The 20,277-nt window shown below is 55.9% G+C and overlaps 3 protein-coding genes across 9 annotated transcripts in view; 1 reads left to right on the top strand and 2 right to left on the bottom strand.

The window, feature by feature from the left end:
* The window catches only part of NUP188 (nucleoporin 188kDa), a 41,198-nt gene extending 31,312 nt beyond the window's left edge, over nucleotides 1-9,886 (top strand). The window contains exons 28-44 of the mRNA XM_014529297.1: nucleotides 233-302; nucleotides 677-744; nucleotides 1,169-1,364; nucleotides 3,033-3,110; nucleotides 3,425-3,510; nucleotides 3,754-3,899; nucleotides 4,192-4,373; nucleotides 5,703-5,903; nucleotides 6,068-6,160; nucleotides 6,587-6,745; nucleotides 7,284-7,421; nucleotides 7,965-8,039; nucleotides 8,127-8,357; nucleotides 8,484-8,615; nucleotides 8,886-8,959; nucleotides 9,066-9,195; nucleotides 9,302-9,886. Coding sequence (XP_014384783.1) covers nucleotides 233-302; nucleotides 677-744; nucleotides 1,169-1,364; nucleotides 3,033-3,110; nucleotides 3,425-3,510; nucleotides 3,754-3,899; nucleotides 4,192-4,373; nucleotides 5,703-5,903; nucleotides 6,068-6,160; nucleotides 6,587-6,745; nucleotides 7,284-7,421; nucleotides 7,965-8,039; nucleotides 8,127-8,357; nucleotides 8,484-8,615; nucleotides 8,886-8,959; nucleotides 9,066-9,195; nucleotides 9,302-9,478 — 2,236 coding nt within the window. The 3' untranslated portion in view covers nucleotides 9,479-9,886. The remainder of the gene's footprint in view (nucleotides 1-232; nucleotides 303-676; nucleotides 745-1,168; nucleotides 1,365-3,032; nucleotides 3,111-3,424; nucleotides 3,511-3,753; nucleotides 3,900-4,191; nucleotides 4,374-5,702; nucleotides 5,904-6,067; nucleotides 6,161-6,586; nucleotides 6,746-7,283; nucleotides 7,422-7,964; nucleotides 8,040-8,126; nucleotides 8,358-8,483; nucleotides 8,616-8,885; nucleotides 8,960-9,065; nucleotides 9,196-9,301) is intronic.
* ZDHHC12 (zinc finger, DHHC-type containing 12) overlaps nucleotides 1-20,277 on the bottom strand; it is a 590,635-nt gene that overhangs the window by 195,511 nt on the left and 374,847 nt on the right. The gene's annotated exons all lie outside the window — the stretch shown is intronic.
* The window catches only part of SH3GLB2 (SH3-domain GRB2-like endophilin B2), a 15,586-nt gene continuing 6,065 nt past the window's right edge, over nucleotides 10,757-20,277 (bottom strand). Inside the window, exons 4-13 of one of the 7 annotated variants that reach the window (XM_005881372.2) lie at nucleotides 17,760-17,893; nucleotides 17,398-17,490; nucleotides 15,934-15,945; nucleotides 15,163-15,225; nucleotides 13,504-13,527; nucleotides 12,929-13,018; nucleotides 12,539-12,639; nucleotides 12,233-12,247; nucleotides 11,884-12,124; nucleotides 10,757-11,533 (exon numbers count right to left, since the gene is read on the bottom strand). In XM_005881372.2, coding sequence (XP_005881434.1) covers nucleotides 11,426-11,533; nucleotides 11,884-12,124; nucleotides 12,233-12,247; nucleotides 12,539-12,639; nucleotides 12,929-13,018; nucleotides 13,504-13,527; nucleotides 15,163-15,225; nucleotides 15,934-15,945; nucleotides 17,398-17,490; nucleotides 17,760-17,893 — 881 coding nt within the window. In that variant the 3' untranslated portion in view covers nucleotides 10,757-11,425. The remainder of the gene's footprint in view (nucleotides 11,534-11,883; nucleotides 12,125-12,232; nucleotides 12,248-12,538; nucleotides 12,640-12,928; nucleotides 13,019-13,503; nucleotides 13,528-15,162; nucleotides 15,226-15,933; nucleotides 15,946-17,397; nucleotides 17,491-17,759; nucleotides 17,894-20,277) is intronic. The other 6 variants (XM_005881374.2, XM_005881376.2, XM_005881373.2 and 3 more) reach the window with 6 other exon arrangements.

The raw sequence follows: 20,277 nt of genomic DNA, 5'->3' as shown, positions 1-20,277 counted from the left end.
TGTGGGGCTGTCAGAAATGGACAGTGGAGTGGACCCTGAGAGTTCTTACTGGTCAACTCTGTCATACACAGTTGTGTTTCTGAAGAGGAAAACCTTTACATTTCTGTAGGAGCAAGTGACCTGTGAGACACATTAGAATTGAGACGGGAAAAACAGGAAGTAACCATGAAAGGGAGCGGGGGAAGGACTGTGTGAGAGAAAGTGTGATTTACAACATGTATTTTCTTTTTAGACCCAAGTTTTGGGAGAATTTAACAAGTCCACTGTTTGGAACCCTCTCTCCTCCCTCAGAGACATCTGAGGTAAGCTGTGGTGAAGGTGGACAGTGACTGAGGTCCTGGGAGGAAAGGCTGGGCTGTGGAGACTGAGCTGTAGAAAGGGATACCTCCCTTGAGTAAACAACCAGCGTGCTTTCTTCAGTAGAAACTTCCTTCTCAGAGAAGCGCTCGCTTCCTCTCCCTTTGAGGTCTTGCGTTGGGAAGGAAGGTGGCATGCCCTGCTCGGTGTTGATGGCTCCGTGGTCTTCTCCACTGACTTGGAGACACTGTGGACCTGACACTTGTGCTCTTGCAAGTCAGATGCCCATTCACATGCGATAGGGAATAGGTTCCTTTGTGGGAGACAAAGGGAAGAGGATCGCCTGTGATTGGTGTCTGCTCTGCTCTTCCCTCCACAGCCCAGCATCCTGGAAACCTGTGCCCTAATCATGAAGATAATATGCTTGGAGATATACTATGTAGTTAAGTGAGTCCTTTCCCCTTGTAGAGTTTAATTAAAGGTTTGGGAGGGGGATCACGGTGGCCTACCACTGGGTGCATGGCTGTCCAAGCCGAGTCAGGAGAGAACTGTTTGGGGCCATTTATGGAGGGCTACTGAGCTATGTCCCTGGCCAGTCCATTGATGGCATTTATGATTATCAGAAAGAGTTATTGTGAAGCAGACTCCATGAGCTCGGGATTTTATGGAGGAGGAATCCTGGAAAAGGCCTCAGCCTAACCCATTATGTTGAGCAAGAAGCATGAGCCCCACACATTGGAGGGATCCGGAGCCGTCTGCCTTTAGCCCATGTGAGGTTGCTTTCTCTGCCTCAACAAGGGTCTGTGCCCATCACATTCCCATCTCCTTTCTAAAACCTAATGGTAGGTTTTGTGTTTTCTTGACACTCTAGGGGCTCACTAGACCAGTCACTAAAAGATACACTCAAGAAATTTTCCAGTGAGAAACGCTTTGCCTACTGGTCAGGATATGTCAAGTCCTTGGCGGTTCACACAGCCGACACGGAGGGCAGCAGCTGTACCTCCTTGGTCGAGTATCAGATGCTGGTCTCCGCCTGGAGGATGCTTCTCATTATTGCCACCAGTCACGTAAGAACCTCTTGGGGCGAGTTTTCACAGCAACCATGTGCCAGAGTGCCTAGTAGTTAACAGCCCCTTGGGATGAAGAATGAGTCAGGGTATTTCCCTGAGAGCTAAAATGTAACAGGTTCTGTGTAAAAAAAATGGGGGCTAATATGGGGTATTTGATGATATTAGGTCCAACAAGAAACCCTTATGAAAAGTGCAGAGAAGTGATTTGAAATCCCTTCAATCATTTCATAAAGATTCCTGTAGCTGTCTTTGCAGCCTTGCATAGGTCTTGGGGTTCCCTTCATCTACCTCCCATGCACATGCATTGTCTCGTGCTGTGTGCCCTGTGGACAATAGATAAATATTTGTTGACTAGTGAGGTAGCTGTAACAGATGCAGCAGCAGCCTCTGTCGAGAGCTGTTTGTTTTCACTGGTCCTAGAAACTGCATTCCTGGTCTTAGAAAAAGAACAGAGGCATTGTCTCTGTACAGTGTGTCTACTGAGAATTGGTTTTTAGAGAGAGAGTTAACATTTGAGAAGAGGTTGCATTTTTTCTTGGTATTTTTTGTGGCTTGACACCATCATGCTGTGTAGTAAGGACTGGATGTTGAACTGTTCCTCCTGGGGAACCCAGGTAATTCCTTGACTTCATTAATTGCTTCAGCTTGATAAGTGCCCCTTGTTTCAGGCATACTCTTAACATCTGTGACTTGTTTACTTAGTGCCACACTGCCCATGACCTTGGGCCTTTGCTGTGGCACAGTGGTTGTGGAGCCCTGAGACTGCAGACACACCAGAAGCTCAGCCATCTTTGGGGAATAATTGATTTACCCCTGGGAATAACCTGTGTCACCTGCCTTTTAGGCCCTCGCTAGGCAGTAGTTCTTTAATCTGGGAAAATCCCACCATTCTTTTTCCCCTCCTAGGAAACCTATCTGGTTAAGTCCAGGATATTGATGATTCACTCATTCATTGAATGGATGTTGGTGGAATGCCTGCCCATGTGCCAGGCACCAGGGCTACAGCAATGAACAAGGCAGATAAAGTCTTTGATCTCATGGAGAGTGTCCTGAGAGAGAGGCAAATTGTCAACAAACTCATGAAGAAATACAGTTACAGATTGTGATGATTCACTGTGAAGGAAATACTCAGGAGATTATGGTAGTGAAGCCAAAGTAGGATAGGCATAGTCAGGTGATGACCAGATTGAGGCCTGAAGGTGCGAAGGAGTCTTCCAGGTGGAGAGCCTGTGGAAGAGAGGAGTCTAGGCAGATGGACCCAAGCGCCAGGGTCCAGAAGAGGGAAAGAGCGTGTATGTTCACAGAGGAGAAAGGAGGCCACTGGGGCTGGAACAGAGTGAACACAAGTGGGTGTGATGCAAAGGCAGTTGGCGCAGGTCCCATGGGGCCTCCCAAGCCTTGTTGAGGAGTTTGTCTCCAGCGCACCCGGCAGCCTCCATAGGGTCTGAGCAAAGGAAGGATGTCATCAGGAGGAGGGGGTGAGGCTGGGCTTGATTCTGACCTTAGCTAAGGGTAGACAGAGAAACAGCAGGGGCCTCCAGCCCCACTTCATTCAGGGAGAGAATGACTTCTCAGTGACAATTGCCTGACAGAGGACCCCACATTTCTTGGCTTCTAAAGTCGGGGAAATTTTCCCCAACTGACATGTTTTTCTGTCCTTTGCAGGCAGAGATACTGCACCTGACCGATTCTGCAGTTCGTCGCCAGCTCTTTCTTGATGTGCTTGATGGGACCAAAGCGTTAGTAAGTGTGTCTGGGAGATTTCACGTTCCTCCCCGGGACAAGGTCTCTGAGGTCAAATAGGAGCTCACGAGTCAGCAGTCGCGCAAGTGGTCAGGTCAAAGGGCTCACTTGGCCTGGGAGGCCTGCGGTGGGGAGGCAGAGCTCTGCTGCTGCTGGGCCAGCCCCTAGCCTCTCCCCGTGTCCCAGCCCCTGTAGCTCACTGCTAGGAAAGAAAAGCATGAATCCAAAAGGTACCCTGTGGATGGAGCTGGAATCTTCTGGCTGGACCAGCCCCCAGAAAGCCTGACTTCTAATTGTCTGCTGTCTTACCTCAGCTCCTGGTCCCAGCCTCGGTAAACTGCCTCCGCCTCGGCTCCATGATGTGCACTCTGCTGCTTATCCTCCTGCGGCAGTGGAAGAGGTGAGTGCTGATGGGAGAGGCGGCCTGCGGCCAGGGCTGCCTCATCGGGGCCTGCTCCATCCTCTTTACTGACCTTTTGCCTTCCTGAAGGGAGAAAATGGGTATGAAATGGGCTAGCTTTCCATCACGCAACGGGACTGACAGAGCCGACTGCCCAGTGGGCATCCTGAGTTGGAGCAAAGGCAGTCGTGGCCTTTCTGTGAGCTGTGTTTTCCTCTCCCTCTCGACCCATATTATTTCTAGAGAGTTAGGTCCTGTGGATGAGATGCTTGCACCCTTGACAGAGATCCTGGAGGGAGTGCTGCAGGCAGACCGGCAGCTCATGGAGAAGACCAAGGCCAAGGTGTTCTCAGCATTCATCACTGTGCTGCAGATGAAGGAGATGAGAGGTGAGGGCAGAGGTGCTGGCGGTAGCGGTCTCCTGTCCCTGCTGGCAGCCAGGCCACTCTGGCGTAGAGCCAGACGTTCCTCCTGTGGGGCTTGAATTTTCAGTCTTGGAACTCTGGTCTTTGGGAAAAGTATTTTTCTTCCCCACCTGTTTCTCCTCCCCTCTCCTGGGACAGATAACTCTCCCTCTTACACCATACTCTATTCCCAGCTACCTGCCTGGGAAGAAAAGTTCGGTGTTCAGTGAGAGGTGGCATGGTGAGTGTGACCGTGTTCTTCCCTGTCGCTTTGCAGTCAGTGACATCCCCCAGTACTCGCAGCTAGTGCTTAACGTCTGTGAAACCCTCCAAGAAGAGGTGATCGCGCTCTTTGACCAGACCCGCCACAGTCTGGCATCAGGCAGCGCCACGGAGGACAAGGACAGCATGGAGACTGATGACTGCTCTCGGCCCCGACACAAGGACCAGCGTGATGGGGTGAGGGCGTGCTGGGAAGCTGTCTGTCCTTTCCACATGCACCCGATAAATATGAACTGCTAGGCCCTACACGTGATTAGTGAACAAGACAGTCACTGCACTTACAGAGTTCAGTCTGGTGAGGAAGTTAACAAATTTCAGACTCTGCAAAGAAGTGTTAGAATTCCATGTGGCAGGTCCAGCAGGGGAGCAATACAGGGAGAATGCACAGTGTGTGGTTCTCACCAGTCTAGTTTCAGCAGTGACCTAAAGCAGGCTGTTGTGAGCAGAGAGGAGGTAAGGCCTGCAGAGTTGGGGGCTAGATGACTGGAAGCGTTGCAGGGTTTTTATTCTGGGTCCTCAGTGGAATAAGAACCAGTTTAACAGGCTTGTAAGCAAGGGTGAGAAGTGATGAGATTTGTACTCTAGAAAGATCACTCTGGATGCAGTAGCAAACTGTTTTTTAAGCTGTGGGTCATGACCTATTGCTGGGTCTTGAAATGAGCTCATTTGGTAAAGACCAGCATTTTTTTTTTTTAATGCTATAAAAGAAAATATTAGCGTGCTTTGCAGGATATAAGGTCAGAATACTATTCAATGGAAATATATAAGTATGTGTATACTGGGGCACAGTCTTAAGGTATTTATTACTGCAGTCATAAAAAAATGTTTGAGCCCTGACTGGTTTGGCTCAGTGGATAGAGCATCGGCCTGCAGACTCAAGGGTTCCAGGTTCGATTCAGGTCAAGGGCATGTACCTTGGTTGTGGGCACATTCCCAGTCGGGGGGCGGTGTGCAAGAGGCAGCTGATCAGTGTTTCTCTCTCATTGATGTTTCTAACTCTCTATTCCTCTCTCTTCCTCTCTGTAAAAAATCAATAAAAACAATAAAAATATATTTTTTAAAAATGTTTGAAAAGCCACTGGTAGAAGAACTGTTTTGGGAGGGTCCAGAGAGGAGGAAGAAAGACCACTTAGGGGGTGATTGCAATAGTGCAGAAAGGGGAGGTCACTTTGACTTTGTATGTTACCAGAGTTGGGTGGAGTGAGCAGATGTAGGACAGGAAGTAGCACCAACACAGGTGATGGCAGTTTGGGCGATGGGGGAAGAAGTCATTGGTAGTTCTGTCAGTCTAGGGATAGCTTATTAGTGTGGGTGGGGTTGCGAGTCTCCGAGAGGTGGGTGTGGGAGCAGAGCAGGGTTGGTAGAAATTCCGAATTGTGTTCCAGTCCAGCTTGCTTAAGAGGTGTATGATCAGGTGCAGGCTGGCTGTCCTCTCCTCCTCCTCCTCTTCCTTCCCCTGCACTGTTTCCTTCTCTTCTACTCATCTTTACCTCTGGGCCCTAGCAGGTGTGTGTCCTGGGCCTGCACCTGGCCAAGGAGCTGTGTGAGGTAGATGAGGATGGTGACTCATGGCTGCAGGTGACCCGCAGGCTCCCCATCCTGCCAACCCTCTTTACCACCCTGGAGGTGAGCCTTCGCATGAAGCAGAACCTGCATTTCACCGAGGCAGCGTTGCACCTGCTCCTCACCCTGGCTCGCACCCAGCAGGTAGGCGGCAAGCACGAGGCAGAGGAGCCTCCTTGTTTGTGCTGAGTGGGTTCTGGCACTCTCTCTGTCTCCCAGAAGCTCTGGCCTACTCTGAGAGCTCCCCTCGCCCTGGGGGGTTGGCTGCAGGGACAGGTCCCATCTCATTCCATGTCATTCTCTCCCAGGGAGCCGCAGCAGTGGCTGGAGCCGGCATCACCCAGAGCATCTGTTTGCCCCTCCTGAGTGTGTACCAGCTCAGCACCAATGGCACGGTGCAGGTGAGTTCCAATGGCCTGGCAGCCACTGCCCAGACTGCACTTCCGGGGAAGAGCACACCTGCAGCCCCTTCACTGGCCCCAGAAGCGGCTCTCTAGTTGTTTAGGTACTTCCTGTACTGATGGACCGGAATCCTCCCACCCACACTCACTGCCTGCAAGGGAAGCTCACACAGCTAGTTAGTGGCAGACCCGAGTCTAGAACCCAGGATTCTTGTATTTCTGCCTAGTGCTCTTTCTTTGTCACTGCTGGCCTCAGGCTCTCTCTGGTCCTGCTGGTCACCAGGCAGTGACCATGCCCATTCCAGAGGTTTCCTTTTCTAAGCAACCAGACTGCCTTAGCATCTATGCTGCATTGAGGCCCTGCTGTACCTGTCAGCCAGATTCCTTGGCACCGTGTCCTGATTTTGTCTTTCATTTGTGTCTTAGACACCTAGCACCTCTCGGAAATCCCTCGATGCCCCCTCTTGGCCAGGGGTCTATCGCCTGTCCATGTCTCTGATGGAACGGCTCCTCAAAACCCTGCGCTACAACTTCCTGACCGAAGCTCTGGACTTCGTGGGTGTTCACCAGGAGCGGACCTTACAAGTGAGAAGCTGCCAGGCAATGGGGTTTGGGAGTTACTGGGGTCTGGGCCATTCAGGGCTTGAGGCTTGGTAATTAAGGGGTATCATTTCCCCATTTAAAAAAAAAAAGTATTGACTTTTATTAGAAAGAGGAAGGGAGAGGGATAGAGAGATAGAATCATCGATGAGAGAAATATCGATCGGCTGCCTCCCGTATGCCACACCACTGGGGATCGAGCCTGCAACCGGGGCATGTGCCCTAACCAGGAATGAACCATGACCTCCTGGTTCATAGGTCAGTACTCAACCACAGAGCCACACGGGCCAGGCCAGTTCTGTGCTCTAAGGACTGCTGGCTGATTGGCCAACTCATGTAGCTGCTCTGCCAAGTGAAACACAGTTTGGGATCATCTCAGACAGAACCTGTTGTCGGAACACCAAACCACCTGTTGTACTGCCATTTCAGTTTGTGTGCCCAGAACCTGTCCTCCCCACTGGAGGGCAGGGCAGGTGTGTCAGGTCCCTGCCTCACCCTATCCTTCCTTTCTCTCCCCTCCCAGTGCCTCAACGCGGTGAGGACGGTGCAGAGTCTGGCGTGCCTGGAGGAGGCAGACCACACGGTGGGCTTCATTCTGCAGCTCTCCAGCTTCATGAAGGAGTGGCATTTCCACCTGCCTCAGCTCCTGCGAGATGTGCAGGTGGGGCTCAGGCACAGGTTCTTGGAGGGGCCTGGGGACAGGGCGTGATGGGCGCTCTCTGGGGCGCCTCCAGGGACTTTGGCTTAGGGAGCACAAGATCTGGTTTCATGTTGCTTTCTCTGGAGCTAAATGTTTCCCTCCCGGCATATGGCAGCCTTGTAGGTTAAAAGCCTGGGCTTTAGCGGTCAGACTCTTTAGAAACAGGTCTGAAGCTGGGACCAGCCAGAGAGCAGGGCAGGGAAAGAACAGACTCTGGAGTCTGACAGGCAGGTGTCTGTCTGTGCTGGTTGTGACCTTGGCCAAGTCCCTTCACCTCTCTCTCAGCCTTTTTCTGCTTCTGTAAAAGGGGGAAATGATCCCGCCTTATGTACTGACTGAGGACTGATGCTGTCCCTGGGAAACCATCCCGGCGAGAGTGGGCCCAGAGTGCAGTGCTCCGTGATTTGGGAGCACAGTGCTCTGTAGAGACCTGTGTGGTTGATCTAGTCAGTTGGCTGGGGTTGCTGCCAGGAGAAGCCCCTCAGCCTCCCATGTTTGCCGCAGGTCAACCTGGGTTACCTGTGCCAGGCCTGCACCTCCCTCCTGCACAGCCGGAAGATGCTGCAGCACTACCTGCAGGTACCCGCCCCCGCCCCCGCCCCCCATGGCTGCCTGGAGTGCCTCACCCCAGTTTCTGTGCTCCACCTCCACTTCTGTCTCCTCCAGAACAAAAATGGGGATGGTGTCCCCTCAGCTGTTGCACCCCGAGTTCAGCGGCCACCCACAGCTGCTCCTGCTGCCCCCTCCTCTTCCTCCAAGCAGCCCACTGCTGACACAGAGGCTTCGGAGCAGCGAGCCTTACATGTGGTCCAGTATGGCCTCCTCAAGATCCTCAGCAGGACTTTGGCGGCCCTGCGCCACTTCACCCCGGACGTCTGCCAGATCCTGTTGGATCAGGTACCAGTGCCATCTGTGCTGCGCCACCAGCCTCCCACAGTGATCTGAAGGCTTGGCTGTGCCCTGCTCTCGAGAGCTGTCTGGGGTCCTAGCTGGGCCCTAGAATGCTCTGGTCTTGCCTTGCAGTCCCTGGACCTTGCTGAATACAACTTCCTGTTTGCCCTGAGCTTCACCACTCCCACCTTTGACTCTGAAGTGGCCCCCTCCTTTGGGACCCTTCTGGCCACAGTGAATGTGGCCCTAAACATGCTCGGAGAGGTGAGTTTGGTGCTGTCTGGCCCCTTCACCCAAATCTTCCTCCCAGTTTACCACTTCCTACCCTTGACCTTGGCACGTTTACCTAGCCTTCCCCTTCCAAGCTAGTTCCTCATCATGACAGGAGTATGATGGAGCCTAACTCTGTTGAGAATTATCGTGAGGTTTAACTGATGTAACCGGTAAGGCAGGACCTGCCAAAGAGGAAGCTCCCAGAGTTGAAGCTGTCACTGTCCGCTGGGTTTTTTTTAACCCTTGTTTCTCTTCCTCCAGCTGGATAAGAAAAAGGAGCCCCTCACTCAGGCTGTGGGGCTCAGCACACAGGCAGAAGGGACCAGAACACTGAAGTAAGAAAGCCCTTCTAGAATTTGGTCTGGGGTTGGGGCAGACATGGGCTGGCTATTCTCTTAGCTCGGTGGCCCTCTACACAGTGCCAACCCTGCCTTGTCCCAGGTCCCTCCTGATGTTTACCATGGAGAACTGCTTCTACCTGCTCATCTCCCAGGCGATGCGTTACCTTAGGGACCCAGCTGTGCACTCCCGGGACAAACAGCGGATGAAACAGGAGCTCAGCTCAGAGCTGGTAAGAAGGGATCGCGGGTCCTGACTGGAGGGGGCGGAGTTGGTGGGGAAATCCAGCCCGCGGGTGGGGGTTGCTGGGCCTCATCAGGCTCCTTTTTCTCTCACAGAGCACGCTGCTCTCCAGCCTCTCGCGCTACTTCCGCAGGGGAGCCCCCAGCTCCCCTGCTGCTGGCATCCTCCTCTCGCCTCAGGGCAAGTCCACCTCTCTCTCCAAGGCCAGCCCTGAGAGTCAGGAGCCTCTGATCCAGCTAGTACAGGCCTTTGTCCGGCACGTGCAAAGATAGGGCAGTGGCATGCCGCCCGCCTGCCATTCTCCGCCAGCCTGCACAGCAGCTGACGGGGCCGTCTGGGACTGAGCTGCTCCTGTCACCCTCTCCCCAGAGTAGCCACAACTCCAACCACCCGCACACTGGCATTATTTTTATAATAGATCGAAAGGTCAGCAGCAGGGGTAGGAGCCACAAGTCTGCTGTGCTCCCCCCTCACCTTCCAAGTGCCCCAGAGGGGTATTCCTTTCCTTCAAGCATTCCCCAGAGCACTTGACCCCGGCCAGGGGAGATGGGAGCCAGTGTCATGTGTAGCCAGGAAAGGCTGTATGCACGGGTTTTAAAATGTTTTCCACACTCTGTTGTTGCAGTTTTTGGTAATACTGTGGTCTATTTATACAAATATTAAAATACTGTTTATAGACAGCTGTGTAATGTGTGCCTTCAAAGCCCAGGAATGGCTAGGCAGCTCTCAGTGCATGGAAGAGGGGCCCAGGAGTGGAGGGGAGGCTTGGGGAGGGCAAGTTGATTAGTGGTTGACTCACTAACATCCCTCCATTACATTAATGTTCAAGGGGGAGGGGTGCAGTGTGGACACTTAGACTTTCCCTTCCTTGGCCTGCCTGGTCTTGTCCCCGCACCCCTGCCACACACACTTCCAGTTACCAGCTGGCTGAGCTTATCACTGGGTGTAGCCTTTCTTGAAGCTCTGCTCCTTCCTATTTATAGCTGGGCCTCTGCCTTCGTCTCCCTAGGCCTCCTCAGAGTCTAATCATGGGCTGGCCTGGCTAAGGGCCTTGATCTAAAACCTGGCTTGCAGCCCAAACCCACCATTTGAGGTTTCTAGAATCAGACTTTCCTGGGCGAGTCCCTGTGTGACTACTTGCCAGTTGTGGAACCTTGAGGAGGTGACTGTCTCTGATCTGCCCTCATCTGTGAGGACCAATACATGTGAACATGCTTGGCTCCGTGCCTGGCCCGCAGGAAACACAGCTATCCATTACTGGAGCTTAAATCATCCACATCTACAGTCCATTCCACTCTGCCCAAATTTAGGAAATTCTTCTTGGGAATAAAATGTCTGTCATGCAGCTTCATATCTGAGAGCACAGGCCCTGTGGGGGAAGTGAGTGCTGTGAATGGGGCTTTGAAGAACTTTCCCTCTGCCCTAGTACTTCTGGGAGGAGGGCCAGTGGCATTTTGGACATCACTCCCCACCCAGGAGGAGGAATGGGGCAAATGTGAAGTTTTCCCTTTCCCACTCTGAACTCCAGGACCCCGGACAGGAGCCCAGTCAACATGCACACGAAGAACGGTTTATTATTCGCTGCTGGCTAGGGAGCAAAGCAGACAGGCAGAGTAAAAAGATCAGTTAAAAAGTGTGGGGAGGTGCAGGCTGCAGCCACCATACTTGGCTTGAGCTCTAGGGTACGAAGGGGAGGGTAGCACCGGGGAGTGCTGCTCCATGGCCCAGCCCTGCCTCTCTGGCCAGGCTCCCCTCTGCTCCAGTCATCCAGAGGGGACCACGCCCAGTCCTGGGGCCTGCCACAGACCCGCCTGCCCTTCCTCCCTCCCTCGCTGCTTTTGGCAACTAAAAGGTGCTCTCTTGCCAAAGGTGAACCCCAGGGCTTCTTCAAGTCCTCTGCACTGACCCCCCACAGGCTGAGGAGCTGAGTGAGGCGGCTGCAGCCAGCCCCTCCCTCCTTAGAGGAGCCAGGAGGCTGGGGTGCTCAGGGGACACAGGCAGGTGGGGGCTCCAGAACCAGGTCAGAAGCAGGGCTGGGGGAGGGGCCGGGAACATTCAGCCTCTGGGGCCCCTCACAGCTGATGACCAGGAGTAGCGACAGGAAGGGGTTAGTCTAATCCCCACCCTGAGCAGCCAGGTCACCAACAGACAAGACAAATGGCAGGGCTGCACCATCCTCCTGCCCAGGCCAGACAAGCAGGGGCCTGGGAGGGTCCTGCTTAGCTGAGCAGTTCCAGGTAGGTGACGGGGACCTTGCCCTTCTTGTTGCCTCTCTCGCCAATGAGCCAGTCAGGGTCCATGCCAGGCAGGCTGTAGACAGTGATGAGCTGAAGAGGGCGGCAGAGAGGGAAGGTCACGGCCTGGGTGGCTAGGACCAAACTGGCCCAGGACTAAATGGGGACAGCACTGTGATACCCGCCGCCCCCCTCCCCCCTTATTCATGGCACCTGCACCTCCAGAGGTGTTCACCTCACCCGCTCCACAGACTGGCAGAGCAGCCACTGCTTCCTCAGAGCTGGAGTTGCCCAGAGGAACCCCCTGGTCTTAGCTCCGCCCCCAGAGCCCCTCAGAGAGGAAGACAGTGGTGGAGGGTCTGCAGGCCCAGTGCTCCCAGTTCCAGTTCCCAGGTGCGCCTACACCAGCCCTTTCTCACCATCTTTGTGGCACCCAGACCCACCTCATCAGCCAGCAAGGCCAGCTCGCTGCTGTCAGCTGCCTCGTAGTCGTAGAGAACACGGGCCTTGCGGGTTCCGCTGGCGGGTGGAGCCACCTCCTCCAGGCAGAGTGCAGCCTCCCCTGGAGGAGCTGGGCCGGCCACGGAGGGCTCCATAGGCATGGTGGCCGCAGTGGTGGTGGGCGAGGTGCTGCTGAGGGGCGGGGAGGCAGGCTCTGTGGTGCCCACAAAGGTGCCTGGAAATCTGGAGGGGGCGGGCACATCTCAGGAGGCGAGAGCCATATCCAGTCCCACGTGCCCCCAGTACACTAGCTGGGCCCTCTGCAGAGGTGAGGAGACCCTGGCTACTTACATGGCTCCCTGGGAGCTGGCAGCATGAGGGGAAAAGTGAAGCAAGGGAAAAGTGAGATGCTCCGGGCCGTCCCTGCCACCGCCCACCTGCCACCCACACTCAGGAACCCACTCCGAGTCCCAAGACCAGCGCCCTCACGTCATGGGAGAGGGAGCGTGATGGCCCACCAGAGGGCTCGGGCAGGGCCTCAGGCAGCAGCCCTCCACCCGCCCTGTGTCCTGTGGGGTTTCCTGAGCTGAGAAGGTTCTCGCCCAGCAAGGTCAGGCTGCTCATTGGGCCTGGGAGCCAGGGGACCCGGGCGGGCACCTGCCCAGCTGTTTCTGTAAGTCCAGCATGTGGCGGTAGCACTGCGCATAGTAAGTTGTCTGAGACTCGACGAACTCCTGGAGGCAGCGAAGGTGGTTCACCTGTCGGGGAGAGGCCAGTGGTGACGGACGGGAGGTGTCTCGGGATGAAGCATTCATTCCACTCCCTCCCGTCTTCCCACAGACCCTGGCCCAGCATCCCAGTGGCTTCCGCCCCAACCTCTCCTGCGGGGCGGAGAGTTCCCACCCTTTGGGACCAGCTCTCTGAAGACGAAACTGCCCCCTTAAAGACCACACGCCCAAGCACTACCCTCCCACCTGCTTCCGAGACGTTTAGTGGGGACATGCGGGTGACAAGACAGTGGATGATGGAGGAAGTGGGGACACTCACGTGGGTGCTACTGATTCCCTCCAGCAGGAGGCGGGTCACCTCTGCCTGCCGGTCAAACTCTGTCTGGGCCACTCGGAGCTCCTGCTCAGACTGGGAAGAGTGGGATGAGAATGTGAGAGTAACAGTCGTCCCCAGCTGCCCTCCCATCACCTCCTCCTGCGCCAGTGTCCACCCTGGAGTGGCCTTCTCCTCCCCTCCCCCGCAGACGTCACTTCCCCCTGGCGATGCAGACACGCATCCGAGTGGCAGGGGTGCACTTTCCTCCCAACTTCAGGCCTGGAGCCCTGCCCCGGGAGGAGCGTTAGCCCTGCCTAGACCCCGGGGTCCAGTTCCCTGAGAGCAGTCACAGGCATCGCCACCCACCAGGGGAAAACCCCATTCAACAGTCACCAGGGGGCCCACAGAGGAGGTGGTCCCCCCACAAGGGGAGGTGACAACCCCCACAGCAGCCCCAGCGGGCACGTGGGGCTGACCCAGAACTAGAACAGACCTGGGCCCTGCAGCAGCAGCTGTGCCTGGACTCCCGCCCTCTACCCGCTTAAGCCTCTTCCCCCAGCCCCTGCAGCCCCACTCACCTTGTCCACCTCATCATTCCAGAGCTGCGGAGACCACAACAGGGCCGGCCAGCAGGGGAGGGAGGGGCACCAGTCAGCAGGGGACAGCAGGCAGGGGAGGACAGCTGAACCCCAGAGCCAGTGCCCTGCCCCAGCTCCTTGAGACCCCAACGTCGCCCCACCCATTCACTCTCCAACTCCCTCCCCCAACCCAACCCGGAGCTGAGGCTGGGCTGAGGCCTGGTGAGGGGAGCATGTCACTCACAGTCCAGTCCAACATGCCACATGCAGGGAGGGGACAGCCAGCTGGAAAGTCCTGCTTGGGTTTCTCCTACCGTGTGAGCCCCCAGGCACTGACTGGGGTCTCAAGGGAGACCGAGGGTCCCCACCCCACCCTGACACTGGGCTAAGGCTGCTGGGGCCCTGGGTCAGTCACGGAACCTTTCTGTCCTTCAGCAGAGGAAGGCAGCCTCGGCCCGAGGCACACGGGTTCAGCAGCGAAGGAAAAACGGCCGCCCCCACCCTCCAGGGCAGTTCTCCTTCCTCTGGGCCCAGGAAGGGGCAGGGAGTGCGGTCCAGAGCCTAGAGAAGGCCCCTCCTCCCACCACGACTGGGGAGCCCACTTCTCTCCCCCCACCCCCACTGCAGGAAGGCTACCCTGAGACCAGGACCTGAGACACGGAAAGTAAAACAGGGCCGGCCCAGGGCAGAGCTGTCCCCCCAGTGCTCGTTAGGGAGCCGCCTCACGGGAGCCACCTCCACGTGTGCAGACCTGGGCGCCCACCAGCAGGGCCCTGCGGACTAAACTGCGGTTGACGCCCCGAGGGACGATGGCCCAGCCACTGAAGGACTGCACGAGGACACACGGAAACATGCTGTGACAGGGGAGGAAGAGCAGAGGTCTGTGTGGGAGGACGTCACCCGTGGGGGAGATGGAAGGACAGAGAAGAGGCAGAAGGCACAGCATGGTTGTGACAGGCAGGATGGGATACGTGTGACTGGCCTATTTCCCAGACTAAACAGTAATTGCCAAATATCCCAATAACGCTGGAGAGAAAAAACACACGGAGACAGTCAAAGTCTTCTGACCCCGCCCCGCCCATCCCACCCACGCCCAGCTTCAGTCCTCAGGACACACCCTGTTCCCAAACCTCTGGGCTGCTCCTTCCACTCGCCCTGCTGGTTCTCAAGGCCTCACCCCAGGACACCTAGCAGCTGAGCTGTCAAGGCAGCTGGACGGCCAGCGCCATCCTTGTCACCTGTCTTTAGGGGTCTGGGAATTCATGGCAGGCCAGGTCCAGGCCTCGTCTCTCCTCGGGACCGGGACCGAGTAGGGCCAGGATGGTGAGTGGGGTGGGGGCAGTGCCTGCTTTGGGAGGGTCAGGGTTGTGTTTGGGGGCAGACAGACTTTCAGATCCACTGGGGATGGGACAGCTGGTGTCCTAAGTTCACCACCCTGTTCAGTGCAGCTGGTCCGGTCTCCACCTTCAGCATTTCCCAGGTAGAAGCGAGGCCAGCCACATGGTCACGGGGCACAGGGACAGCCAGGTGGACAGAGCTTCAGGGATTGGTCCAACCGGTGCCCCTGCCTTACCCTCTGTCTCCTGTCTACTGTGCAGAGACCCCGAGGTGTGGGAGGGACCGGGGAGGACAGGGGTGGGGTGGGGTGGGAGCGCTTACCGCGGAGGCGCTGGCGGAGAGAATGTAATTACGAGGTCTAGTCTCCTGAAAGTCAGGCACCGTCTAGTGGGAACAGAGTTCATGGGGGAGGGGGTCACAGTGGGCCGGGGCTGGGCTGGGGCCAGGAGGCCACCCCGGAGTGTCCCACAGAGCAGCACCAGGAGCCCCTGGCCCCAGGGACGGGAGGCTACAGACAAATACAACACTGACCCTCTTCCCACACCCACCGCCTGGAGAGGAGGCAGGCGTGGAGACCCAGAGAGTGAAGACAAAGACCAAGTGGGTGGACACGCTGGGGAGGCCAGGAAAGCAGATGTGACAAGGAGACAGCCTGTGGCTGTTGTCACAGCCTTTGCCTCTGGGCAAGCCAGACTTTTCAGCCCCTGGCCCAGGGGTCAAGGCCCTCTGCTCCCTGGACCGCCAGTCTCCCAAACACACCCCGCCCCACCGCTTTCTCCATCCCAGAATCTCTGCACACATCTCTCGCTCCTGCAGCAAGGGCCAGGCCCCTCCCCCACAACCAAGGTGGACAGATGGAGGCACGGATGGACAGAGTGACGGGCTTTCCACATTTGCAAAAAGCTGACTCCCAGGCGCCAATGCCTGGCGTTCCCCCCAAAACAGAGGCTCCTCATGGTAGAGGCTCTGATGGGGAGACCAGCTGCTTGCAAAAGGCCCAGAGGATGTGCCCTGGGCCGGCCATGGCACCATGGGCGCCAGGCCAGATGGACAAACCAGAAGCAGCACAGCACGTGGGACAGGTATACTCACATCTCCCTCACACTGAGCCAAGTTACCCAAAGCAGAACGGAAAGGAACAAAAACAAAAGAGTTAGTGAGTCCACAGTACAGGCGGGAGCAGGCCCCCCGGCCCCAGCGGGAGGGACGCGAGGCGGACGGGCAGATGGACACACGCAACCTGCCCTCTGGAAGTGTCTTGGTTTGTGTGTGAGAGCGTTTAGAAGGGTGGGGAGGAGGGAGCTGCTGGGCGGGAGTCCTCTGGGAATCTGAACCTGGGCTGCCCGGGTCCTAGCTCTGGAGAGGGTAGCCGGGACTAACCCAGACGCTTGAGGTTGTCCGGGCCAACCGACTGGAGAAGAGGTCACCCCACTCCAGTGACTAAGCAAGGGCTCCCCTGGCCTGGCTGATGGAGGAAAAGCTTGTCTTGGCCAAGTTATTCTTGAGAGGCTGTCCATCCCCGAGTGGCAGGGAGACTGTCCTGTGCAGATGACTCAGTAAGGTCATCCCAGTAGCCCTAGTCATCCTACCCAACCCGAACAAGACTCCAGTGGCTGAGCCCCTGCCTCCCATCTGGACCCCACACACCCACAGGAGCTAGCACCCTGTCCATGGCTCTTGCCAGAGGCAGTGCAGGCCCAGCTCCACGGCCCCCGTTGGCCACACTGAGGGGAACACAGGAGGGTTCAGGGCCAGAACTCTCAGGAGCAGCTGTGGGGAGCCTGGGCTGGGTCCGGCCTTCACGGCTGAGAGCACGGGTTTCCCTGGCATGGCCTGGACCTGGGGATCCCCCCCCCGGGTGAGGTGGCCTTTAGGCCCCTACACCCCCCACCCCCCAGCAGCCTGGCATCCCAAGAGTATGCTCACCCTGGGGCCCCGTTCTCCCCAGCCTGGCCTAGCCCTGATCCAGCTGTCCCCGCTGCACGCCACTGGCCCACCCAGGCTGAGCAGGCCTCGGGGACAGAGAGAAGGGGAGCCCCTAGCCAGTCGCTTGGGGCTGCCTGGAAGGGCCCCTCCGACATGCTCCTGCGCAAGCGGGCAGTCCAGCTCAGGGCTCTCCACACCGTCGCAGGGGCCTGAGCAGGGGCGCCTGGGACCAGCGCTGGAGCAGTGGGTGTGAGGTTAGTGAGGGGGAGCCATGCCCTGGCAGAGCTGGGAACAGAGCTGAGCATCCGGGAAGGGCGGGCAAGGGCATGCGGGAAACTCCAACTGTGTCTGTCTGGGGAGGCGCAGGGTGCCCGGAGCCCAGGTTGGGGCATTGCTGGCCAGCCCACCCCGTAAATGTCGGCCCTGGGACCCCGAGCGCTGGGCTGTCAGGATTCCCGTGGGGGCAGGGGCATAGAGGTGTGACGTGAAGTGACCAGTCCAGACCAGCACCCCCAGCCAGGCCTCTTCAGGCAAGGACAGGGGAGAGAGGTCATGCCAAACCAGGTCCCTTCAGCACCCCTCCTCGGCTCCACCCAGAGCCTGGCGTGGGAGGCCAGCAGGGGCACCTACCGCAGCTTTGGCTTCCGCGGCCTTGGCCTTCTTCAGTCGTGCTTTGCAGACATCCAGGTCCAGACGCCGGTTTTGCAGGAGCCGCCTCTCCTTCTGCGGGTGGGAACGGGAACAGTGAGGCGCTGGGCCGCCCTGCGAGACCCTGGGCCATGGCAGGACTGGCCTAGGGGGCCATCTGGTCAAGACAAGGAAACTGAGGCCCAAAGAAGGAAAGTCATCCACTCTGAGTAAGTCCACGGGAGCCTCGTCTGGGGAGGCCCCAGGGGGTCTGGGTTCCCAACACGGGAGGAGAGCCTTGCTCGGCGGCTCTGGGGAAAGGGCTGCCCTGGTGACGAGGAGGCGCGTGGTCCCAGGCCCCTCACCGAGATCGTCTTCCAGTCCCCTTCCAGGAAGTTGCGCAGGGGCGTGAGGAAGTTGATGGAGGCTGCGTGGATAAAATCCCGCTCGGTGGCTCCCAGGCGCTTTTCAGCTTCTGACACCTTGATCAGGGTCTTCCCTGAGGACAGAGTCGAAGGTGAGAATGAGGGTCAGGCTGAGGCTCTTCTGACCCAGGAAGTAGCAGGGAGCTCGGAAAGAGACTCGTCAAAGAGGCAACCACAGGATGCTAAGTTCAGAACGCCTGGCCTGGGAAACGTGGGCGCGATCTAAACATCCATCCATCCATCCATCGGGGACTGACAAATAAATAGTGGGATCATAAAAAAATGGGACAGCCGAAACCGGTTTGGCTCAGTGGACAGAGCGTCAGCCTGCGGACTGAAGGGTCCTGGGTTCGATTCCGGTCAAGGGCATGTACCTGGGTTGCGGGCACATCCCCAGTAGGAGATGTGCAGGAGGCGGCTGATCGATGTTTCTCTCTCATCGATGTTTCTGACTCTCTATCTCTCTCCCTTCCTCTCTGTAAAAAATCAATAAAATATATATTTTTAAAAATGGGACATTACACAGCCATTAAAGAGATTGGGGGCGGGGCACTTCTGAAATGACAGAGAAAAGAGCGCAACAAATCCTCTCCCCAAAGAGCAGTAATAACACTGGACAGAATTGTCAAAAACAACCATTTCTGGACTCCAGGAATTGACAAAAGGCAAAGGACAAATTGAGAAGCATTTATTCTAGAACTACTACGCCTTCGCCTTCGTAAGGACAATGGGAGCCTGTGCCTTTGTGTCCTGGGGTGCGCCCCCCTCCTCCAGCTCTGTGTTGCTGCAGCTCTACCACGAGGGACAAGCCCTGAGGCCAGTGACTGTGCTGACGGAGCACAGAAAAACCCCGGAGGCTGGCAAAACAGTGAGTCTTGTCGTCCTGTACACCGAAAGGCTGTGGGTTCATCCCCGCTGGCCGGGTGGCTCAGTAGGTTGGAGTGTCGTCCTGTACACGGAAAGGCTGTGGGTTCATCCCCAATCGGGACGGGGCATGTAGGGGAGGCAACCAATGGACCCCTCTCTACAATCAAAGGATTAAAGAAGGGAAAAAAACCAAACAAAAAAACCACGGTGATCTCAGTGGCAAATAGTCAGGAAAGGCCAACATCGTGGCTAACCTGAAGCTGGAATCGTGTTTCAAACAAGCAACAGACCCGTCAGAAACGGAACAGGAGACCGTTTACCGGGATGACTGTACTTGGAGTAAAAGAAGATAATCAGGTTTTCAGGGAATACTGGACGCCGTTTCTAAATTGATGCTGACTCCTAGAGACCCCAAATGTCTGTCTGTCTGTCTGTCTGTCATTAAAATAGGAGCTTATGGTGAACAGTGGAGGTTTTGCTCAGGCCCGTCTAACAGTGGCCCCAATGCGTGCCTGAATCAATCCCGAGGAGCAAAACCAGGAGATGGAAACAAGATCGCCATGGTGGGCGCTGGTACACTGCCAGCCACCTCCGTTGGTCTGGAAGCGATGCCTGCGTAGCACACTCGGGGGGCTGGAGAGAACCCGCTGTCTAGCCATCCTGGGCTGAGCACCCACAAAGGAGACGCTGGGCAGACGTGTAAACTGCTTCGAATGTGTTCCCCCGCCGCTCGCAAATGCGTCAGCAAAGCCTTAATGGCGCAGTGCTAAGCACAAGCTCTGACCAGTCACTGGCTGACCACGCACACATGCGGCCCTAGGAGCAACCCCTGGGAAGCTGGGCTTACAAAGAAAAAGAATGGTTTCTTTTAAAAAGGCAGAGACAGCAGTGGCTGCACAGTGCAGGGGACACAGACTCTAAACAATGAACTCAGGCAAGTCTCTCAACAAACAAACAGCAATCACAACCCCGGGGGAGCAGAACCCAGAGCTGCTACGTGTTATGTAAAATGTCCAGATTCAACAAAATATTATGAAACAGGTAAGTAACAGGAAATAGGAAAATAAATAATCAATAGTCACTGTCGCCAAGGAGGCCCAGATGGTAGACTTAGCAGAGACTTCTAAGCAGCTATTACAAATCTGTTTAAAGAATTAAAAGCAAATATGACAAATGACTCATCAAATAAAGAATGCCAATAAAGAGAAAAAAATTATAAAAAAAAACGTTACTAGACACAAAGAGCAGTGTTACAAAACTGAGTCAATTCCTCAGGAAAATATACAACATAAACATACAGACCCAACAATAGAGCTCCAACATACACGAAGCAAACACTGACAGTTAAGACAGAAGCAGAAAAGACAAAATCGGCAAGGATCCAGGAGACGTGAACACTATCAACCAATCTGTCCTCGCTGACATCTTCCCAACAACAACACAGTATACGATCGTCTCAAGGGAACAGGAACAGTCTCCAGGAGAGACCATATTCTAGGCCAGCGGTTCTCAACCTTCCTAATGCCGCGACCCTTTAATACAGTTCCTCATGTTGTGGTGACCCCCAATTTCATTGTTACAAATTGAACAT

This window comes from Myotis brandtii, unplaced genomic scaffold (assembly GCF_000412655.1).
Source record: "Myotis brandtii unplaced genomic scaffold, ASM41265v1 scaffold68, whole genome shotgun sequence".
In the NCBI taxonomy this organism is placed as follows: Eukaryota; Metazoa; Chordata; class Mammalia; order Chiroptera; family Vespertilionidae; genus Myotis; species Myotis brandtii.
The sequence above is the reverse complement of the archived record's forward strand: the minus strand, read 5'-3'. Positions and strand labels throughout refer to the sequence as shown.